Source organism: Haemorhous mexicanus, chromosome 1 (genome assembly GCF_027477595.1).
Source record: "Haemorhous mexicanus isolate bHaeMex1 chromosome 1, bHaeMex1.pri, whole genome shotgun sequence".
NCBI lineage: Eukaryota > Metazoa > Chordata > Aves > Passeriformes > Fringillidae > Haemorhous > Haemorhous mexicanus.
Window position 1 is genome coordinate 134,915,820 of NC_082341.1, and position 20,125 is coordinate 134,935,944.

The 20,125-nt window shown below is 39.7% G+C and overlaps 1 protein-coding gene across 5 annotated transcripts; it reads left to right on the top strand.

Moving 5' to 3' along the window:
* Window positions 1-1,374: 1,374 nt before the first annotated feature.
* NDUFAF6 (NADH:ubiquinone oxidoreductase complex assembly factor 6) lies at window positions 1,375-19,049 on the top strand. 5 transcript variants are annotated; one of them, XM_059864009.1, is made up of 9 exons: window positions 1,375-1,547; window positions 4,977-5,076; window positions 5,927-6,049; window positions 8,073-8,129; window positions 9,740-9,842; window positions 12,348-12,481; window positions 14,303-14,404; window positions 18,344-18,400; window positions 18,902-19,049. In XM_059864009.1, the coding sequence occupies exons 1-9, from the start codon at window positions 1,384-1,386 to the stop codon at window positions 19,028-19,030; spliced, it is 969 nt and encodes a 322-aa protein (XP_059719992.1). In that variant the 5' UTR covers window positions 1,375-1,383; the 3' UTR covers window positions 19,031-19,049. The 5 variants fall into 5 exon arrangements, with proteins under 5 accessions (XP_059719992.1, XP_059720002.1, XP_059720031.1 ...); XM_059864019.1 differs by having other exon boundaries at window positions 1,447-1,547; window positions 4,977-5,080; XM_059864028.1 differs by lacking the exon at window positions 1,375-1,547 and adding an exon at window positions 2,498-2,638 and having other exon boundaries at window positions 4,977-5,080.
* Window positions 19,050-20,125: the final 1,076 nt, after the last annotated feature.

Sequence of the window (20,125 nt, forward strand, 5' to 3'; positions counted from 1 at the left end):
GTTGGCACCAAGGAAGAAGATGGCACAGCTGGGATAGAAAGAAGAGCCAGACTGCTGTTGTGCCTCTTCTTGCAAGAGCTAGATTGAGCTAGTTATTAATAGGTTGGGCTGGTGTAGTTTTAAGATGAAACTGCTTTTAAGCATAGTGTCATTTCTGTATGAATCTGCTGTTTTATCCTCATATAGGCCAAACTTTGAGGAAGCTGTTCTGTCCATAACTATACGGCTAATAGGGCCATTCTGTCTCTAGTTAAAATCCAGCCAGCCTGTATGGTGAGGAACCCCTCTGCCAGCTAAGAGGAGGAAACAGGGGTTCTGCTGCAAAGCTTAAACACATTTTACCAATGATGGAGCCCTAGGGCTAGTTTTGTTGCCTGGGCAGAACTGCTCTGCCTTTCTGCTTCACACAGCACACCAGCCTGAGGCTCTTCCCAGTCCCACAGCCACTCCAATACCACACTGACCAAAACAGGGAGGCTTTTACAATTCAGTTTCCATGACTTTTTTGGGCGCCAAGTTTAAAAACTTAATCACAGAATAAATTAGGTTGGAAAAGACCTCTGAGATCATTGAGCCCAATCTGACCAAACCCCACATCAAGGCATTAAGTGCCATGTTCAATCTTTCCTTAAATATCTCCATGGACAACGACTCCACCACTTCTCTGGGCATCCCGTTCCAATGTCTAATCACTCTTTCTGTGAAGAAATTCTTCCTGATGTGCAACCTAAACTTCCTCTCTCACAGCTTATGCCAATTTCCTCCTGTTGTGTCACTTGTCACCTGGGATGCCAGCCCCACCTGGCTACAGGTGCAAGTACCTGGCTACCTCTCAGGCACTTGCATAGAGCATTAAGGTCTCCCCGAGCTTCCTTTTTCTCCAAGCTAAACACCTTCAGTTCCCTCAGCTGCTCTCCATCAGACTTGTGCTCCAGACCCTTCACCAGCCCTGTTTCCCTTCTCTGGACATGCTCCAGCACCTCAATGTCCTTCTTGTAGTGGAGGGCCTTGAACGGGACACAGCACTTGAGGTGCGGCCTCACCAGAGCCGAGTACTCTCACTGCCCTGGTCCTGCTGGCCACACCACTGCTGAGGGATGCCAGGATGCCACTGGCCTTCTTGGCCACCCGGATATACGCTGGTTCATGTTCAGCCAGCTGCCGACCAACACCCTGAGGTCCTTTTCCGCTGGGCCTTTTCCAGCCACTGTGCCGGAGGAGCGGAGGGATTGGCCGCGGGAGGCGCTGGAGGCTGAGGCGCGGCCAGCCTGTGCCGGGCGCCATTCGCAGCGCACAAAGCGCCGCGCGCCCCTCAGCGTCCCGGCCACGAGCGCCCCCTGCCGGCGGCCCGTGCGCGGCGCGGAGCGGAGCGGGGCCACGGCCATGGCGGGCACCATGGCGGGCAGCATGGCGCGGGCAGCGCTGCGGCGTGGTGCGCTCGGCCACCGCCTGGCGCGGCCGCCGGCGCTCGGCGGGAGGGCGGCGGCGGCGGGCTGGAGCGGCCCGGCGGCCGGAGGAGCGGTGCAGTACTGCGCCGAGCTGGTGCGGTGAGTGCCCGCCGCGGGGGGCTGCAGGCGCGGGGGTGCGCGCTGCGCAGAGCGGGGCGGCGAGTCCGGCCTGGGAAGGCTCGGCAGCGCTTCCCACCTGACGGGAACGCTGACGACTTCCCGGAAAGGATGAATGGGGTTGCCCAGGCCGCCCTCGGGCTCTCCTGGTCCCGAAAATAGCCCGTGTGGCCGGCGGCGGTGGACCGGCCTAAATATAAATATTCCATGCTCCCACCGGGAGCATGGAAACCAGGCGCATATTTAGGCCGCGTGGATGATTCAACCCGCACACAGAATCACTGATTAGTCTGTGTTGGTAGGGAGCTTTGGAGATATCCAGTCCAACCCCCCCCCCCCCCCCCCGCCCAGGCAGGGTCACCTAGAGCAGGTTACACAGGAACGTGCCCAGGTGGGTGTTGAATGTGTCCAGAGAGGGACGCTCCATCACCGTCCTGGCAGTCTCCCACGGCAGTACCTTCCCCCTCCTCCCGCCCCTCCATGGCTGAGTTTCTTCAGAAGTACGGAACGTTCTTGTTCCCTGCTATCGGTGTTTTGGAGAGCGAAATCACCGAAGTGGATGTTTAAAAACATTTGGTGTTTTCATATCTTGGCTCCTGAGAACTAGCCATGCTTCCTGAGCGCTCCCTGGAAAAACGGGATAAAGCAGAGGATGTCTGACAGCTGGAGCAGCTCAGTACCTTCTCTGTCCTAAACGCAAGAGGAAGGCCATGTTTCCAAAACAACTTTTTTTTTTGTCAAACCCAAAATGCTCCAAGAGGAGCAGAGTGCAGTCAGACACTTCCAGGTCAGGTCACTTTTCCTTCTTGGATTTTGGGCTGTAAACAATGTTTAGGGGCCCTTGGCTGCTTTGGAGTTCCCAGGAATTCAGTTCTTTGTAAAGTAAGATGTTAACCAAGTCTCTTAGTAAAGACCTAGGTAACTTCTCTTTGGATACTCTTTTTCCAGATGATTGCCAAAAGCTGGGAGAAGGTTTCCATGTGTGCATAGAAAGAGTGGAACAGGATTATCTTCTCCAAACTGGTGCTTGTAGAAAGACAGAAAGGTGTGTGTGGTCTGCAGTAATGTCTGAGGTAGGAAAACTAAGGGAAAGAAATGGGGCAATCTTAAATGTACAGTGCAGCACTAAGAAGCTGGCCTGTACAGATGCACCAGAATGCACAGCCACATTGCATTTTCCATGATTTTCAGAATACAGCTTTCTTTTCCTAGTTACTCTACCCAGGGTTTGTTTCCCTGATATTCAGGAGACCAGAGGCTATGTGTATAGCCAATATACAGGTAAAGTTAACATCTGCAGGTGAAATGTTTCCAGTAACAAGCAATTGTAAACAGAATAGTTTCAATGAGATGGTTGAATTAAAGCTTTTTTAATATGTATTTTTGTTAAATGATAAAAGGACTAATTAGAAAAATACACAAGCATTCAAAATAGTAAAATGAAAGGTGGTTATGCTTTTGGCATTATTTAATTGAAACTGCCGTTCCCAGTGGTTCAACTATTGCATGGAAATAATAACTATAAAAAATAAGTGGAAGGAATTATTATTCAAACAGAAGTAAAACACTTGGGGCTATGCAAGTGTCAGCAACTCTCTAGCTCTGAATTTGAGTCTCCAACACATTAGGAAGTACAACTGAGTTGTGCTTTAATAATGTATATTTGTTTTTGCAATACAGAAGATGCCCTTTCTCTTCAGTCTTCCTTTTTCTGTTAAACAACTAAATTCACTTCAAGCTATTTGACTAAAAAAATAGTTTCCTTATAGGTATGTTTTATGTCTTTTGCTGTCAAGGATGCCTAGACTCAAAGGCAAGCTTGTGGATTGATAGCTTTATTATAAATTCATTATATGGAAAGTCCAGTTATGACCATTACTAATTTTTCTTCTGTCTGTGGGTTCATATATAAGCTTATACTTACATGAAAAACCTCAACTTACTTGTCAGAAAACTCAATACCTGACTTAAGGTCATTCCCTCCTTTCTACTTTCCTTACACTCATACATGAAGAAGGTTGGGGTGGAATGTGATCTACAACAATATCAATTTTATTTTACTGAGGCTTAATGGATTTGCTGCACTAAATTTTTAAGCTTGGAATAATTGAAAAAAAACAACCAAAACCCCACCATGTCAACAGCATTACCAGAGGGAAGACAATTTTCTCTATTGTGTTGCTGTGTACTTTGTGTAACGTATTTCTTTGTTTCCTTTCTGAAAGTAGAGGTGGTTCTGTGTTGTGTGAACTGGCAGCTGGGAAAATGTGGCTGTAAAGCATGCAGCTCTGTCTAGGGTGGACAATACTGGATATTTCTACAGTTAATCTTGAAAAAAATATTAGGTTTTGAGCTGATAATACTTTTCAAAAAGTGTCTTAACTGAGGGAGGTTTAATGTATCTGTTCTGTAATATGAAGGTGTCCTTTAAAGCCTACTACAACTCAAAAATGTACATTTTTTTGGTTGCTATTTTTGTATTTGCATCAAGGTCTAAAAGAGTCTGACAACAGTCATGGAAACAAAGCGTTTTCAGCTGTTGTGTATTGTAGGGTTAAGCATCTGTGTTAAACTTCACTTCCTTTTTGTTTGATGCTAAAAGTAGCAACCCTAATAACGCTTGGGTTTAGTTTGGCTCTCTATTTTAAGATCATATTCAAAAGAAATATGAGTACATAAAAGAACAGCAAACTTAATGAAAATGAGTGCATGTGTTTTCCTTGACAACCTGCTTCTCCACTCTTCAGGCCAAACTTGGGAGTTCTAAGGAAGAATCAGGTTTCAGTCTTATCAGAAAGTACACAAAAATGTTGTTCAAAACAAGCAGTTTAGCTTTTCAGAGGTGGTCAGGTGTTTTTGTTAGCTGGAGTGATTTTGTATTTCATGGTTCTGAGCACTGTGTTTTTAATTTTGTGGCACACCCACGTGGCCAAATGAAGGCACATCACTCCGGGTTGGCAAGGAGTTACCTGCAGCGAAACTGCCAACTGCCGGAGGTTTTATGCTTTGAATATAGTTGCCAGTAAACAAAAACTCAATGGTTAAGCAAGCACTCTTCTGCCAAGCTCCAAAGCACAGTCTTTTAAAGAAATGTGGTTTCGTGTTTGGAACAGAAATCTGCAAGTCGGACAATCTGGATTCTATTTGCAGTTCTGCCACAGCCTTGCTCCATGCCTTTAGCCAGATATCTTGAGATGTGGAATTCAGAGGTGCACTGAGAGTTCAAGCAGCCTGTGCTCTCTCTTGGAGTTGGTCTTACTTTAAAACAAGCCTAAAAGCTGCTACTTTTGCAAAATCAGAGTTTTGAGCTATAACTTATTGCGACTCTTTCAGGAGTTCAGTGCTAAGGAATAGCACATCTAATTGACTTAGAGCTATAAATAACAAATGTGCATTTTGATTCTTTTATAGGAAGCGTGACTATGAAGGGTTTCTGTGTTCTCTGCTGCTGCCTGTGGAATCTCGAACCTCTGCTTTTGCCTTGAGAGCCTTCAATGTGGAACTGGCTCAGGCAGGTATTAAATACATTTGTGAACTCTGGAAATTTAAAATAACAATTTTGATATTCTAAGTTACAAGTGTAAGTACTCTTTCTGTAGTTGGTGGTGTTTTGCAAAGGTTAACTTTTATACAGTCAAGGGCCATGAATAAATAGTGCAGTACAAACCTCCAGTTTTGAATGGCCCATGGAAATTACCCAGCCTGCCCTATTATTTTGTTTATGTGTATAATTTTTATGTGATTGCATCTAAATCCTGGCTTCACGTGCAGTTAATGGGTAAAGTGCAGCTAAATCCTAAGCGTAGAGGGCTGGTCAAAAAATGGGATGCTATAATCAGGACCAAGTTTTTGTTGGCAGAAGCAAGGTGAAGAAAAGGCTTCAGGAGGGAAATTTGTTGTTAGACAGTTGTGGGAGAGGAGTGGCTGCAGTCTCTCCAATTTGCGAGGTGCCCAGAAACTGCCGTGCAACCAGGAAAGTTGGCAGTGCTTACCAGAAAGGAGTGATCAGGAAATGAGCTGACCAGGCAAAACCCCTGACCAGCTTCTGCAGACTCTGCTTCTGGCAACCCATGGTGTGCCCTCCCTCTGGCTGCTGTCACCACTGCTTTTATTCCATCAGGGAAGAAAGCTAAAGTGAGGGTTGCCCAGCATTTAATCTCTGTGAGTTTTAAAATCAAGTTGTGGTGAAGATGTCACATTTACTCTATGCAGTGTTCCTAAGCTTTATGAGGAATAAATGTCAATTCAGAACTGAGCTCTTTCTCAGCTGAGTTTGACTATGTCCTGTGTCTGTCTTTTCAGCATAGATAGACCAAGTGTGTTAAAGACACTGAATTTCACTGCAGATGTATCCTTTCCAGATTAAAGACTCCATAACTCAGAAGACGACAGGTTTGATGCGGATGCAGTTCTGGAGGGACGCTGTGGAGGACATTTACAGCGATAACCCACCACATCAGCCCGTTGCTACAGAACTGTGGAGGGTAAAGTACACCTTTCCTGTCCTAAAATTGGCTTTAATATTACTGTGAGAAGTAATGTCAGTGTTTTGTGTGTGCTGTGCTGCATCCCTTCTAATTGACAGCACTGTTTCCAGCACAAATCCAGGACACAGTGCCATAAAAGTCCTGTGAAGAAAATTAACTCTATCCCAGCCCAAACCAGTACAGTATTCAGTCAGAAGTAATTCTGATTCTGGGGTACCAATTGCAACCCTCTCCAGTAGCTATGACTGCCAGACGTAGTCCCTTCTCACAAAACAGAAAATTGGTTTTGAAGTGGAAGAAGAATGGTCTTTGATGAGATTTCATCTCAGGTATGATTCCTGTAAAGGAAGACCAATATAGTACGATCCAAACAAAACTGCTTGCAAAATAAGATGATGAAAAATAATTCAGAAAGTACTTTTAGGAGCTCTGATCGCTCTAAGCACTGCTGAGCACTGGATTGAACTAACAATTTAATGTGTCTTGGTGACTTTTGCAGTCAGGATGGGGTTTTATTTCCATATTTCAGCAAATACCCCAAGAGTGAAAGCCCATGACTTCACAAATGTCCGAGAATGTCATTGCAATTCTAAAAAAAAAAAGGCATTTGGAAAGACACCTGAACTCACAAGTATTGCAGAGCTGTTAATAGAATTAACGTGTCTTTGCAAGCGTATTCTATGTATATTCTTTTGTTGCTGTTGAGTTTATATGAGGACAATGTGGTTTTCCAGAATAAATTTAAGTTACGGTATTTAAATGTGTTCCTGAAGTTTTGTGTATCCCAGAATACTTGCATGTAGGTTCCAAATTTTTATACACTAGTAAAGTAGATAAATAGCCTTTAATAGTATTTCTAGAATTATTAATAGTTCAGCTCTTGGTGACTTTAATATAAACTTAGACAGCAACTTTATGATGAGTGATCTTACTTTTCTATCTATTTTGAACGTATGAAAAGTGAGACCTAATTCTCTGCTCATTTCTGTGGAAGAAGCCAATTTTTCAAACTTCAGAGAAATGAGGACCCATGTGTTTGAATGAAGTAATGGATGTAATGTACAAGTTGGGTAATTTAGCATGGTTGAGTTTGGTCCTTTTAGTCTTGACCTGTTAGTATTCCAAGGATTTCATTTACACAATGATATGTGAGGTGAACAAGTGATGAAAACCCGACATTTGTAGTTATAAGTTAAAATTTGTCTTTTCATATACCAAGTACCATCTCAAGCAGAATTTATAGAATCAACAAGATCTGGTCTTGTCAAACCTTGAAAAAATATTTACTAATATGATGGATGTAAAGAAGAAGTTGAAAGTGAGCAACAAGGACTAAATTGTGAGAAATCTGCTCCGTAAATTTTGTTTATAGATGTTTTTACGTGTGGTTGTAGCCTTTCTGAAAATGTGTTCTGAAAAATTCAAACTGTGGAATTAAGAGGATAGAAGGTAAGTTGATAGAATGAAGTGGTGCAGGAAGGAAGTCCAAAATAAGACAAGAACCAAAAGAAGAATGCATGAATATGAGATGCTGTGCAATATTTTTTTAAACAAACCCATAATATTAATTGTATTGCTTTGTTAGCATTCTGTCTTTATGGTACATGCTGGTATGTTGTGCTGACATTTTCTTGAGAATTTACAGGGGGAATACTTTTGTTGCTAGACTCTGGAGGAAACTCTGTTCTTTTTGGAAAGTGAACATAGTTATCTGCAAATATTTTGTGGGAACATATGACTCTGAGAATAAATTAATTTCATAAACATTTTTAAAGAAATGCTTTTAGTTTGCTGGCGGGATGTCTGGTATTTCATTTTCTGTGTGCAGCAACTTGCTGTAAATGCCAGTTGAAAATTTCTGTATTTGAAGTTTCTCATTTTCCACTGACTTGCCACTTTGATTTAACCCAGTGAATACAATTCTTGTATTAAATACCTAAAATGTATTTCAGCCTTCAGAATGCAGTACTTCCATCACTTTGTATATATTAACAGGGAGGTTTTATTTGATAATTTTTAGGCTGTCAAGAGGCATAACTTGACTAAAATGTGGTTCATGAAGATCATAGATGAAAGAGTAAGTATTTACCCTTCAGAGTCTGATTCTGGCTTTAGTCATATTTGGGGTTTCTTTTCCTTATTTTTCTAGGTTTGCTTGTAAAACAAAAGCTTATGTAATTTTCCAGACAGTAGTATTTCTCTTTAAAAATTATACTGCTACATTTTAAAAATTCTTCCTTGATGCTACTCTTCATAGTTTCCATTCTTTCTGCCAAATGGCTAATAGAATCCTTTGTTTATTTTTATCTTAAATTGATATAGTTTGTGAATTCATGTGGATATTTAAATCTCAAAATTTAAATGATCTATCTGAACCCTTCTACCACACTTTCATGCTACTCCTTATCATGGCTGTGGAGTTTTTTCTAAGCAGTGGTGTAAACTGGAGCATTCAAATCCCATCAAGTTTAAAATAGCCACCTTTTTTCTTGGGGAAAAAACAAGGTTAAGAACATCACTGGTACAGTGATGTTGCTACAAACTCTGACACAAGGACAAGAATAAAAAGCAGAGTGCAAGAATCTGCGAAGCTAATTTTGCTGCTAAAGTAAGTGTCTCATGAAGCTATAAATTGAGCAAATTCATGGTCAGTTACTTGCAGAGGGTCATTGCTATGACAGACTTCAGACTTTCTAAATGTTAAGACTTTTTTATGGTATGTTGGTATGTTTCAACCACAGAAACCACTAGGACAGGAGGAATGCTGGAGGGTGTTATAGTTTTGCATGTATTTTTTTATTTTTGATGTGTTATTTGTTAGCGCCACTAAGTTGTTCAGAGGGCTAGAACACTTCTCCTGTGAAGACAGGCTGAAAGATTTGGGGCTGTTGATTCTGGAGAAGAGAAGGCTCTGGGGAGACCTTAGAGCACCTTCCAGTACCTAGAAGGGGCTTACAAGAGCTGGAGAGGCACTTTTGATAAGGGCATGTAGTGATAGGACAAGGAAGAATGGCCTTGAGATGAAGAAGGGTAGGTCTAGATTAGATCTGAGAAAGAAATTGTTTACTGTGGGGATGGTGAGACACTGGAACAGGTTGCCCAAAGAGGTTGTGCGCTCTTTATGAGGTGTTCAAAAGTTGGGTGGACCTCTGAGCAACCGGCTCTGGTAGAAGGTTTCCATGTCCCCATGTCCATGGCAGAGAACTTGGAGCTAGATGATCTTTAAAGTCCCTTCCAACCCAAACCACTCTATGATTCTATGAATCTATAGTTTTTTACATGACTAACACTTCTGTGCATTTCATAGATTTATTTTATGTTTTTAAAAAATACATTCCTGTTAATCTAAATTTCTCTCTGCTTCAGATGCAAATTAAATACTGACAACCCTATAATGTAAGAATACCATATGATGTTTTGGTTTTGCTGTTTCCTTTTTTATGGAGAATTCTGATTTCATATTATTGCAGAAAATTGTATTTGCTCCTTGGCTGCAGTTGAGCATAGTTATTTGTTAGGCTTGCTATAAGCTTTAATGACTGCTTCTATCTGAGTTTATACTCTATCTCTCAATTTGGTCCTTCTTTTGTTTTTGGTGGTGCATTGGATTGACATGATTGGAGTAATAAGCCTGTATGAGCAGCAGTTATGTTTGCATTCTACTGAAGCTCCGTGTTTATGTTCCAGGTGAAGAATTTGGATGATCGGCCATACCGTAACATCCAGGAGCTGGAAACATATGCTGAGAACACTCAGAGTGCTCTCTTGTACCTCATCTTGGAAACACTGGGTAGGTGTTTTCCCCTATCTAAGTTTTGCTGATGACTCATTAATGCAAGTAATATTTACTGATATTTTAAAAAGCCCTTTCTTTTCTACTGGAATTTAATTTCAGTAGAAGTTGTCCTAGGTGGAATTTCAGATATCTTTTGAATGCTGAACCATAAATGTGGAATTGTACTACAACTAGCCAACAGCTCTGTACTTTCCTTGGAAGCTGCCATTGAAGTGCAGTTTCCTACTGTTCTTTGCTTGGTTTTCTCTGTTCTTGCTCCTTTTACAGAACGAGGAAAATTCAGCTCTTCACTGCATTTCAACTATCCTACTTGTCAGAATACAAAGTGCTGTAGGTATCCTGCAGCTGTTGTTCTGTATTGCAGTGATGGACACTGATTATCTTGAAACGGCCAACTTCCCGACCTATAAACTTCCTTTGTAATTTGGGTCTGAATCCTCTCCTTTTCCTAGAAGTAGGTTAACTATCAGTAATTGAAGAGCTAGAAAAAAATGCAACAAAGATGATCCCTGTGATCATGAGCTACTGTCTGTGTCATGTCTAATGTAAGAACCACAGATTGGGAAAGAACTGTTCATTTGTAATGAAGAAAAGGGTAATTTTCATTTAGGTATCTGTTGCATTATGGAAGTATTCCCAGTATGAGCTCAGATGTAAAAAAAAAGGTGAAAATTATTACTATTATTACTTAGTGTTTTGTATTGTAGTAGCAATACTTTCCTCTTGCTTGTCAGACTAATCTGCTGAAAGGGCAAATACTGATGTTAAAAGTTAAAAAACATAGAAGAAAGAGAAGTAAAAAGAGAGAGATGGTAAGTACATTCTTCTTTGAAAAAATTGAGGAACTTATTTCTTAACATCTGATGTTTGCTTCCTCAGTAGGAAATCAGTGAAATGTTGCAAATGTCTTTCTGAATCTCTTATTGAAGAAATGTAGTACCATGAGAAATGCCAGTGTCTTCTGAGAAATCCTGAATAAGTTCAGTCATGCTTGGATCACTCACTTCTCATAAAAATCAGATAAAACTGGTTTTGAAAATTTGTATGGAGACTCTGGATATTCTAAGTGTTCTATTGTCATATTTAACTTCTCTTAAATATACAAATGTAACAAAATATCTAAGCAAAAGTCTCTTTCTCTACATATTAAACAGTTAACTTTTCTTATTTATTTTTCCCCGCAAATTGAGAAACTAATCAAACTAATCAAATACAGCCCCTTTCTTGGTGTTGCCCATCAGCAGTGTTTTGTAGACTAGGTGGACCTGGTTTCATTCAGATCATCTTTACTAAATTTCTTGTGCTTTTTAGACTCCTTATTCCTGACCAGTCTCCTGTTGTAGCTCTCCCAGTGTGTGCTCTCTTAGTACTAGTGCTGTTTTATTCTTGCTGATTTCAGGTTATTTCTTTTGTCAAGCTCATTCTGACTGGTAATCCTGTCGTCTGAAGTCCTGGTACTTTCTTTCAAGTCCTGTCATTTAAAAATATTAATATTTGTGCTCTCTAACTAATTACCTAAGTAGTTAGTAAATAATATCCATTGATTCCTCCAAGCCACACTTTGCTTTCTGCTGCCATTGCCAAAATCAGTCCCTGTAGTGTGGGTATAGTCACTTTTTTATAGAGGATTCTGAGACCCACTGAAGACCCAGACAGGCTTCTGCAGTAAATCTGGTATCCCCAGTGTTATTTCCAGATGTCAGTTAGACTAATTGATCTGTAATTGCTGTCTCCTCAGTTCTTTCTTTGTAGAATGCTGCTGCTTTTAAGAGTTTTTATAAATTTTAATTTACATTTTCATTTTATCCTGGCTCAGCTTTATAATCAGTCTAAACCAAGCTTTTATGGACTTTCAATGAAGAGCAGTGGTGCTGCTCTGCCCCACTCATCTCCCTCTTTCAGTTCTCACAGTTTATGTGACTGTGCAGTAACTAACAGTAGTTTTCTGTTATTTTGGTGATCTGATTCAGTTTGCCTCATTGCTCCTGACAGCACAAGGGAGGGGGTAGAAATATAGGTTTGGGGGGTGAAGCATTGGATCATTTCTCTTTGACTTCACTACACTGATGAATCATCTGCAGCTAATCATGAAACTGCACTGTAAGCATTAATGCTTGTCATGAATCTCACACTTGAATGACTTTTTCTGGCAGGAAAAGCAGTTCTTGGAATACTGTTATCCTGGGAGAGGATATGCCAGTGAAAGTGAGTTTGTGGACCAGTGTGTTATATCTGAATAGGTGCTGCTGTGCTAAGTATACTGTTTGCAGATACTACAACAAGAGGCATCTTGCTCCTGAATATGGAAATGAATTAATTTTTCTGCTGTTTTGCACCTCTGAGTTGAGATCTCAAGGCAGTTTATGCACATGAACAGTTCTATCATGGACCAGTGCACATAGCTTTCCTGAAGTATGACTGCGATACACATCAGACAAGACCATACCCCTCAAAAGGCCTGAGTGCATGTTTCTAAACATATTGTTTCTGCAATTTTAGGTGTGAGGGACATCCATGCTGACCATGCAGCCAGTCACATTGGGAAAGCACAAGGCATAGTTACCTGTTTAAGAGCAACTCCATATCATTGTACAAGACAAAAGGTCTTTCTTCCCATGGACATTTGTATGTTGGTAAGAGAAGCAAATAGTCTGAAATTGAACAGTACAGTTTTTCTAACTCTGTTTCTCAAGGCTAGGTATGAGATCATAATTTATTATGCCAGGAAGAAATGGTATGTGTTTTCTTTATTTTTACTCTTTCTGCTGTGGCCTGCTAATTGTCACAGCTTTATATCTTTTGGGAAGTGAGAGGAGTGATCTTCAAGAAACTTCAAGAAACTCTAGGTTTCCCTTAGGGGTTTGTTTTGTATTATTAAATGTTTTAATATTTTAGGAATTTTTCCATTAATGTATAAAAATGCATGTATGGATTGGGTCCTGGGGGTTTGCATTTTGGGGTTGGGTGTGGGGTTTTTTTAATCTTTTTTTTTTTTTTTTCCTTTTCTATCACCATAAAGGAAGCACTGTGAGAAATTTTACTTTGAACAATCTTCTTGTGCTTCTCTTTATTACCTTTTCATAATGTGCTGGTGGTTTGTGTGTTTTTTTTCTGTTCCATATTTTACAGTTATAGGCCTATATTTCATACATTTCTGTAGGAAATCGTATAGCTCTCCAATTTGAACTGTACATCAAATTTGCACTGGAATTTAGCAGATCTTTCAGTTTAGGTAAAATGGGATTAAAGCTTGGAATTTTTCATTAATGTTCCATGGGTTAATCTGTAGGCATCTCAGCTATTAGTCCTTCATTTCCAGTCTTTATTTTTAAATGCTAATGCTGTTCTTTTTCAACTTAACCAAAATTTGTGCAATTATGGTGATGCCTAAGGTGGTTGTGTTAGTATTTTCTTAATATAATTTCAATACAGTTAAAAATTTGAATTGGAAATCTAGTAATGTAGGTAGCTGCAAAAAATGATACTAAGATATACTAATATAGGTCAGATACTAAAGATTCTAATATAGGTCAGGATTATAAGACCACAGAAAGGAATTGCACTCTCCTTTCAGCCCTTCTGGGACTGCGTGTTATGGGAGGCTTTCCAAGTTTTCAGCTTTTCAAACCTAGCCTGAAAATTCAGTCATTCCTTGCCATGGAAGGTGTTCTGCAGTGAAACTATAAAAACAGCTTGTATCCCTTCTGTGCAGACAATCTTGTAAGCATTTCAGCTGCTGGCAAGAACTGTGGAGTTCTCCTGAGTCTGTACTTCCTGTGAAGCCTTTCTGCCTGCCTTCATACAGCTCTCACATGCCTCAGTGTTGTTGAGAGGAGTGGGCAACTGGTGCAATTCTGAATATGCCATATTCTGTCTTAACATTGGTCACTGTAGTTGAAGAATAAGTTTGGAGTTGGCTTTTTGGGGTTCGGAAAGGCTCTTTTCTGGTGGTTCTGGGGTTGGTTGGTTGGTGTTTGAAGATGGCTTTGTTTGATGTTCTGTTGGTTGGTTTTTTTGTGCGTCTTGGATGTGCACACCAATTCCAAGATTCAAAAGCCAGCAGGGCTTCGTGGTAGCTGTTACTGGCTTTCTTCTGCTTAGTATTGATTCTTGGATTCTGGTTTTAAAAATTGGGTATCTAAACTGATGTAAATCCTCCAGACTTTGAAATCTGACTTTATTATCTTACTGACCACAAAATTTTAGGAAACAAACTTGTGCAGAGTCTGTACCAGCTGTTCTCTTTGTTTTCTTAATTTTTTTTTTCCAAATGACTGACCAAAAGAAAGGGAATTAAAAAATGAGAGAGCAGTGGTAGAACACTTAGGCTGTTTTAGTCTTTAGTCCTTAGCTTCATTGCTGGGACAGGTTTTTGAGAAGCAAAAATGGAAACTTGATATTTTTAGAGGGCTTTTTCTCTTTTTTTTGATTTTGGTTTTCCTTCCTATGTCTAGCATGGAGTTTCACAAGAGGATTTCATAAGAGGCAAGCAAGAGAAAAACGTGAGAGATGTAATTTATGACATCACCAGCCAGGCCCATATTCATCTAGAACATGTGAGATTCCTTTCCTTTTATTTATCTAAATAAACATAAGTGATGCTAGTCTTCACAAAGCATTTGTTGTTAGAAGACTTAAAGCTGCATACTTAATTTCAAATGTTTTGCCCTTTTTAATTTTGAGAGTTCACATTAAAAAAATCCCACCACATTAAAGATTCAAATATTACAACTACTTCTGTGCGAATATTACCTTATGTACAGGAGACAGTTTACTCACAGCCAGGTCCAATTTCATATATGTAAAAGCTGCCTAAAAAAATTATTACTGGAAGAGAAACTTTAGGTAGACTTTTATAAATGCAGCTATGTGCCAGCATGTGATGAGCACCATAGAAAGAACATCTGCATATGGTATTTCACAGTGGAATGGCTGCCAGGAGAACAGAGTGTGTTGCCTTTAAGTGCTGGTTCGTGTGTGTGGGAGGGGGGATTCATTCCCTGACATGACCAGCCATGCCCAAAGCCATGTTGAGAAAGGTGCTTTCTGTTTATTTCTGACATGCAGCCAAGTCAATTAGGAAAATCTCTTTGGTTGGAACAGTGGATGATGGGCCCTGAAGAACTGCAGAGTCCTACTCTATTTTTTCTTTCATGCTTTTATTCTAGCTGCATTAGGAGATGCTTGCCTAGTGCACCGTACAAAAGCAGAAAAATGTTTTATTGGCAATGCTTTGTCTTCCTCTAGCTGGAAACCAAAGCACTACAAAGATTTTCTTACGTCTACACGTACATGTACGCTTTGAGTATTGCACCCAGTGGTTCCAGTCAAGGCAGTCTGGAAAGATAACACTTCAGAGTAAAGAAATGCCAGATTTATCTCTGCATTTGCACCATTAATACAATCCTCAATTACAGCATGACCTGTGATCACAGTATCTTATGCAGTTGAAATAGGAGAGCCCTTCATCTTTTTCCTGAAAGTCAGATGTGGCATCCCTGGTTTGTTCAGTCAGTGCCTACTGAGCTGATTAATGTTTTTGTTTTATGTTAATAATGTGTATATGTTATAACAGCCTTCCAGTACCTAAAGGGAGCCTACAAGAAAGCCAGACTTTTTACAAGGGCATTAAGGACAAGGGGAGATGGCTTTAAACTGAATGACAGCAGGTTTAAATTAGATGTTTGGGAGAAATTCTTTACTGTGGGGGTGATGAGACACTGGCACAGATTGCCAGAGAAACTGTGGATGCCCCATCCCTGGAAGTGTCCCAGGGCAGGTTGGATGGGAATTTGGGCAGCCTGGTCTAGTGGGAAGTGTCCCTGCCCATGGCAGGAGGGTTGGATCCAGATGATCCCTTCCAACCCAAACCATTCTATGATTCTTTGTACCCTTAGGCTTTATTTTTCATACACTAATTATAATTCACATTTAAGGCATTCCTGTTCATGCTGTTTAACCTGATCTCTCAGTTTTTGTGGTCACATGCCCAAGAAAAGTGTTTATTCCATTTAGAGGCAGGGAACAGAGACAAAGTACAGCATCAAAACTGTCAATTATCTTTGTTCAAGCTGAAATATTTTGTTTTTTTTTTTTATTTTCCACCCTTCAACCCATAATGTACAGTGCATAAAACCCATTGCCTTTTGGCTAAGAAAAATGCCAAGTGCATGGCCTGAAATGCCTCATTACAGGGATGGAAGGCATGGAAAATGAGTAATGTGTATTTATGGTTGACATATTTAAGTTTGGTTGCTGGTATTGTATGAAAACTTTATACAAGATATAGGATAGAAGCAGGAAGAGAATTTGGTTCTTCAGAACCTTTCAGGTAGTTTGATAATGCATAGTTCATTGGTCCCCTGGTTCCCAACATGAGCCTACCAACTTCTGAAGAGAACAGGCCTCCTTTCTTCCCACTTCATTCCTAGAGCCCTGCCCATGTTATGCACTGGGAGGGTCCTGTGGAAAGTATGCAATGTGATCATGTAATTGGAGACTAAAGAGAAAAGTATAAATACAAAGAAACCAGATTAGGGCAGCATTAGCATTTTATTCAACTGAATGTTGATCCTGGCACTCCTCCCATTTTCTTTCCCCTTTGTATGTTTTTTAATGGGTGGGTTATATCACCTTAATTAAAATTTTTTTAAAATTCCTCTCTGAATACTTGTTTCTAGTCTCCCATCATCAGTGAATTGTTGACAATGCAGGAACTGTAGAGTGTTCAATCCACTTGAACTGGCCATAGCTGGCAGCAGTAACAGAGTATTGGCCTCCTACATAATCAGATGGTCTCTGTTAATGCAAGTACAAGGATACTTTCTGCCTAATGGATGAAATGGGCTTTTGCTGGCAGCATTTGCTGGGTATTTCAAGACCTTAGGTGAATCTAATGGGCTGGCGCCTTTAAATGCATCTGTTCTGCTGTATAAAAACACCATTTTGTTTTGCCTGAGGGTCTTCACAGCCAGTTATCCTTAGGTTTAGATGGAATTACAGAGATGGGTAAAGTTCAAACCTGCAGAGAGGTTTCAGCTGTCTCAGCATTTACACAAACCATGTATTTTAGAGGATGAGGGTAACAATTACCACCCTCATTTCACAGCCAGAAGACACCTAAATCTGAAATGCTGAATGGAGTCTCAGCCATGTTACATGAAGCATATTGTAGTAGTGTGGCCCTTAATATTGAGAAAAAAGTTTCTGGAGTATGGTTAGGTCTTCCTGACACTGCAGCTGCTGACCAGCAGGTGGCAAAATATAATAATGAAGATTGCAGTTTTCTTTAGAAATTGTCTGTTTTATCAGCATGAAAGCATGTAAGTAAAGTCCCCCAAAGTGTTGCCTTTGAAAGCCTACAAATACATTTACACTATCTCCTTCTTTTTCTTCAGCACCCCTTCCCCAGTTCCTCTGGTGAAATAGGATCTCCCTTTTGGCTTTTTGCATTTGTCTCTGTTGTCTTACATCATTATGGGACTCAGTTTATCAAGGGAGATAAAATGCTTTCTGAATGACATGTGACCCATTCTGGGTTGAGAAGGTCAAACAAGACTACTTTATTTTTTCATCTTGCAATTAATAATAGAAGGGCAGAGCATTAGATCAGGGAAGAACATTTTTCTATTTTAGAAATAGATATACACACACAGTTGTTATTATATGTCAAAATTTTAAAATAATTTGTCTTCTAAAAAGATTGATAATTTTTCCCTTCTAAAGTTTCAGGCTCATTTTCTCAGTTGTCTGGAAAGGTCCATGAAAAACTAAACTTTACAAACTCACACATTCTTACCAGTATTTATAGAGAGTTAGTTTGTTTTAGCCTGTAAGAAAAGGCAAAACAAGAAGGGATTTTGTTTTTATAGACATGCATTACAGGAAGACTTGTTCAGCTCTGTTAGATGTACTGACTTGAATACAAGCTTAAATTGCAGATTTAATGCAGTCATACTTTAGATTTTTATATGTAGATACCGAGGAACTGAGATGATTTAGATTTCTCAGATAAATAACCAAAGCATTTACAACTGGATTCTTGGGACCGATGGCAATGTTGAACCAAAAAGTTACACTCAGAAAAATGCATTTCTGGTCTTCCATAATTTCTGTCTTATGGGGGGGGGAAAGTTAAACTGTATTTACTGGTATTTACTAAACCAGATGCAACTTGGGACTTTGTTGGAACAAGGCATGCTCATTTACCTTGGTTTATAGTATGTAGTCTTGAGGTCTGTTAAATCATGTATTTTTGCAAGCCTCTCCCAGTATTACATACTTTTGTGTAACTACTTTTGTACACAGCTTTCATGGAAGGAAATGTTACAGTTTCAGGATGTCAAAATAAAAAGGGATAATGCTGGTAATGCAGTGTGTTGCCTCTAAGCATTATATATAGTACTTGATGTTTAATCAGAAATGTTAAATTCTTCTGATAAGTACTTTTTTTTGTGTTTTGTTTTTCCCTCCAACCTTACCCCATTTACTTTCAGGCTAGATCTTTCAGTAAGAAAGTTCCTGTGAAGGCGTATCCTGCTTTTTTCTGTACGGTGGGTGTGATATCACTCTTTAAGTGATGGACTTATTACTGTGCTGATACATTTGTGAAGAGTATTCAAATTAAGCATGGTGAACTACCACTTCATGTGTCTTATTTTGGAAGGGAGTAATACTTAAAACTCATAGAAATCACAATGTGTCCCTGACTGTAGAACCTTACAGTTTTGATCAACACTTTTAATCCTTCTCTTTTAACTACATCATTCCATCCAAGATGTCTTTATTCATACACTGCTGTTCTAATGCAAGAGCCCCACATCCTGTCTATTTTCATAATTTGGTGTTTGGTCTACTAAAAGATAACGCTTTTCTTCACAAAACTTGACTTTTTTATATGCTTCAGTGTGATGATTACACTACCATTTAATAGCACGGGCAAACGATCAAGCCTTTTTTGAAGTTTCTCATTTGGTTTCTCGTATTGCTTTTTAAACCTAATGCCTAATTACTTGTGTGCGCCATGTGTATTAAGCTTTTTTCTTCTTTTCTAGGTTGCTTTAGATGATTATTTATATAACATGCGGAAAGTGGACTTCAATATATTTCATCCAAGCTTACAAAAGAAGAGTACATTATTACCATTGTATTTGTATATTAGATCTTGGAAAAAAACATATTAAAGTTTGGTTGGTTATTTTATTATGGATTCTGAGTGCTGAGGTTTTTTCTTCAATGTCTTAACTTGCTAGAATTGCGAAGTGTCTGACTTCACACTTCTGCAAAATGCTGTTCCAGGGAAACAGCAGATGCACATGAACTATAGCTGTCAGCTTGCTGGCAATAGCTAAGTTTCTTCTTGGAATATTAGGCTGATATCTCTTTTTCACTTGTCTGCCAAGTCATATGTCCTTGTCTGAGATTGTTTTTCTTGTCTTTCCTGTAATAACAGCAATATGACAGAGTTCTTGGACAAACACTGTGCTAATGGATACTTCTGACGGTTCTGATTCTTTGCCGAGGAAAGGAAATAGAAAAAAGACTGCTTTGTTTGTTCCCAAAAGCAGTTACAGTAAATGCCCTTTAAATCAGCTAAGTAGTTCTATTTAGTGCAAGGAGCAGGCTTCCTGCAAATAGTGGTGATGTTTCAAAGAATGAGCATGTATATTTGAATGCAAGAAAACTGTCAGGAAAAGCTTTAGCAGAAATTATTTAACTGTGTGTTGAGACTGAGTATGGAAGTGATTAGAGGTAGTGGGAGGATAGCTTTGCAACCAAGGAAGAGAGCCCATATGTTAATATCTATGGATCAGCATGGATAAAACAAAATACATATTTTATCTCTGGTGTTTCACTCTGCTCTTGGTTTGGCTGTATCTTCCTCCTGGCCTCGTGTCTATTGTTGCCCACAGCTGTCATTGCAGTGTGGGTTCGACTGCCCCTTTGTTCAGTATTCAGCACATCTCTCAGGACATCCTCCTGTGTGGCTTCCCTGAATTCCTTTTCTTTGGTACTGTGAAAACATTCCTGAATGTTTCAGGTAATTTTAGTCCTTTTTCTCTCTCTAAAGATTCTGGGTTTTTTTGTGGGAAATTACTAGTAGCTTTGTACTCAGCATCTCTTAGGATCAAAGTAAGTATTTCTGTTTGGTTTGTTTTATGGTAAAATAATGCTTCCTAACATTCAGCTTAATTCAGTTGCACAAATCCAGTAGTTTGTTCTGCCCTCATCCTTGTTCTAGTAAATAGCTTCTTTTCCTAGAGATTTTTTTTTTTCTT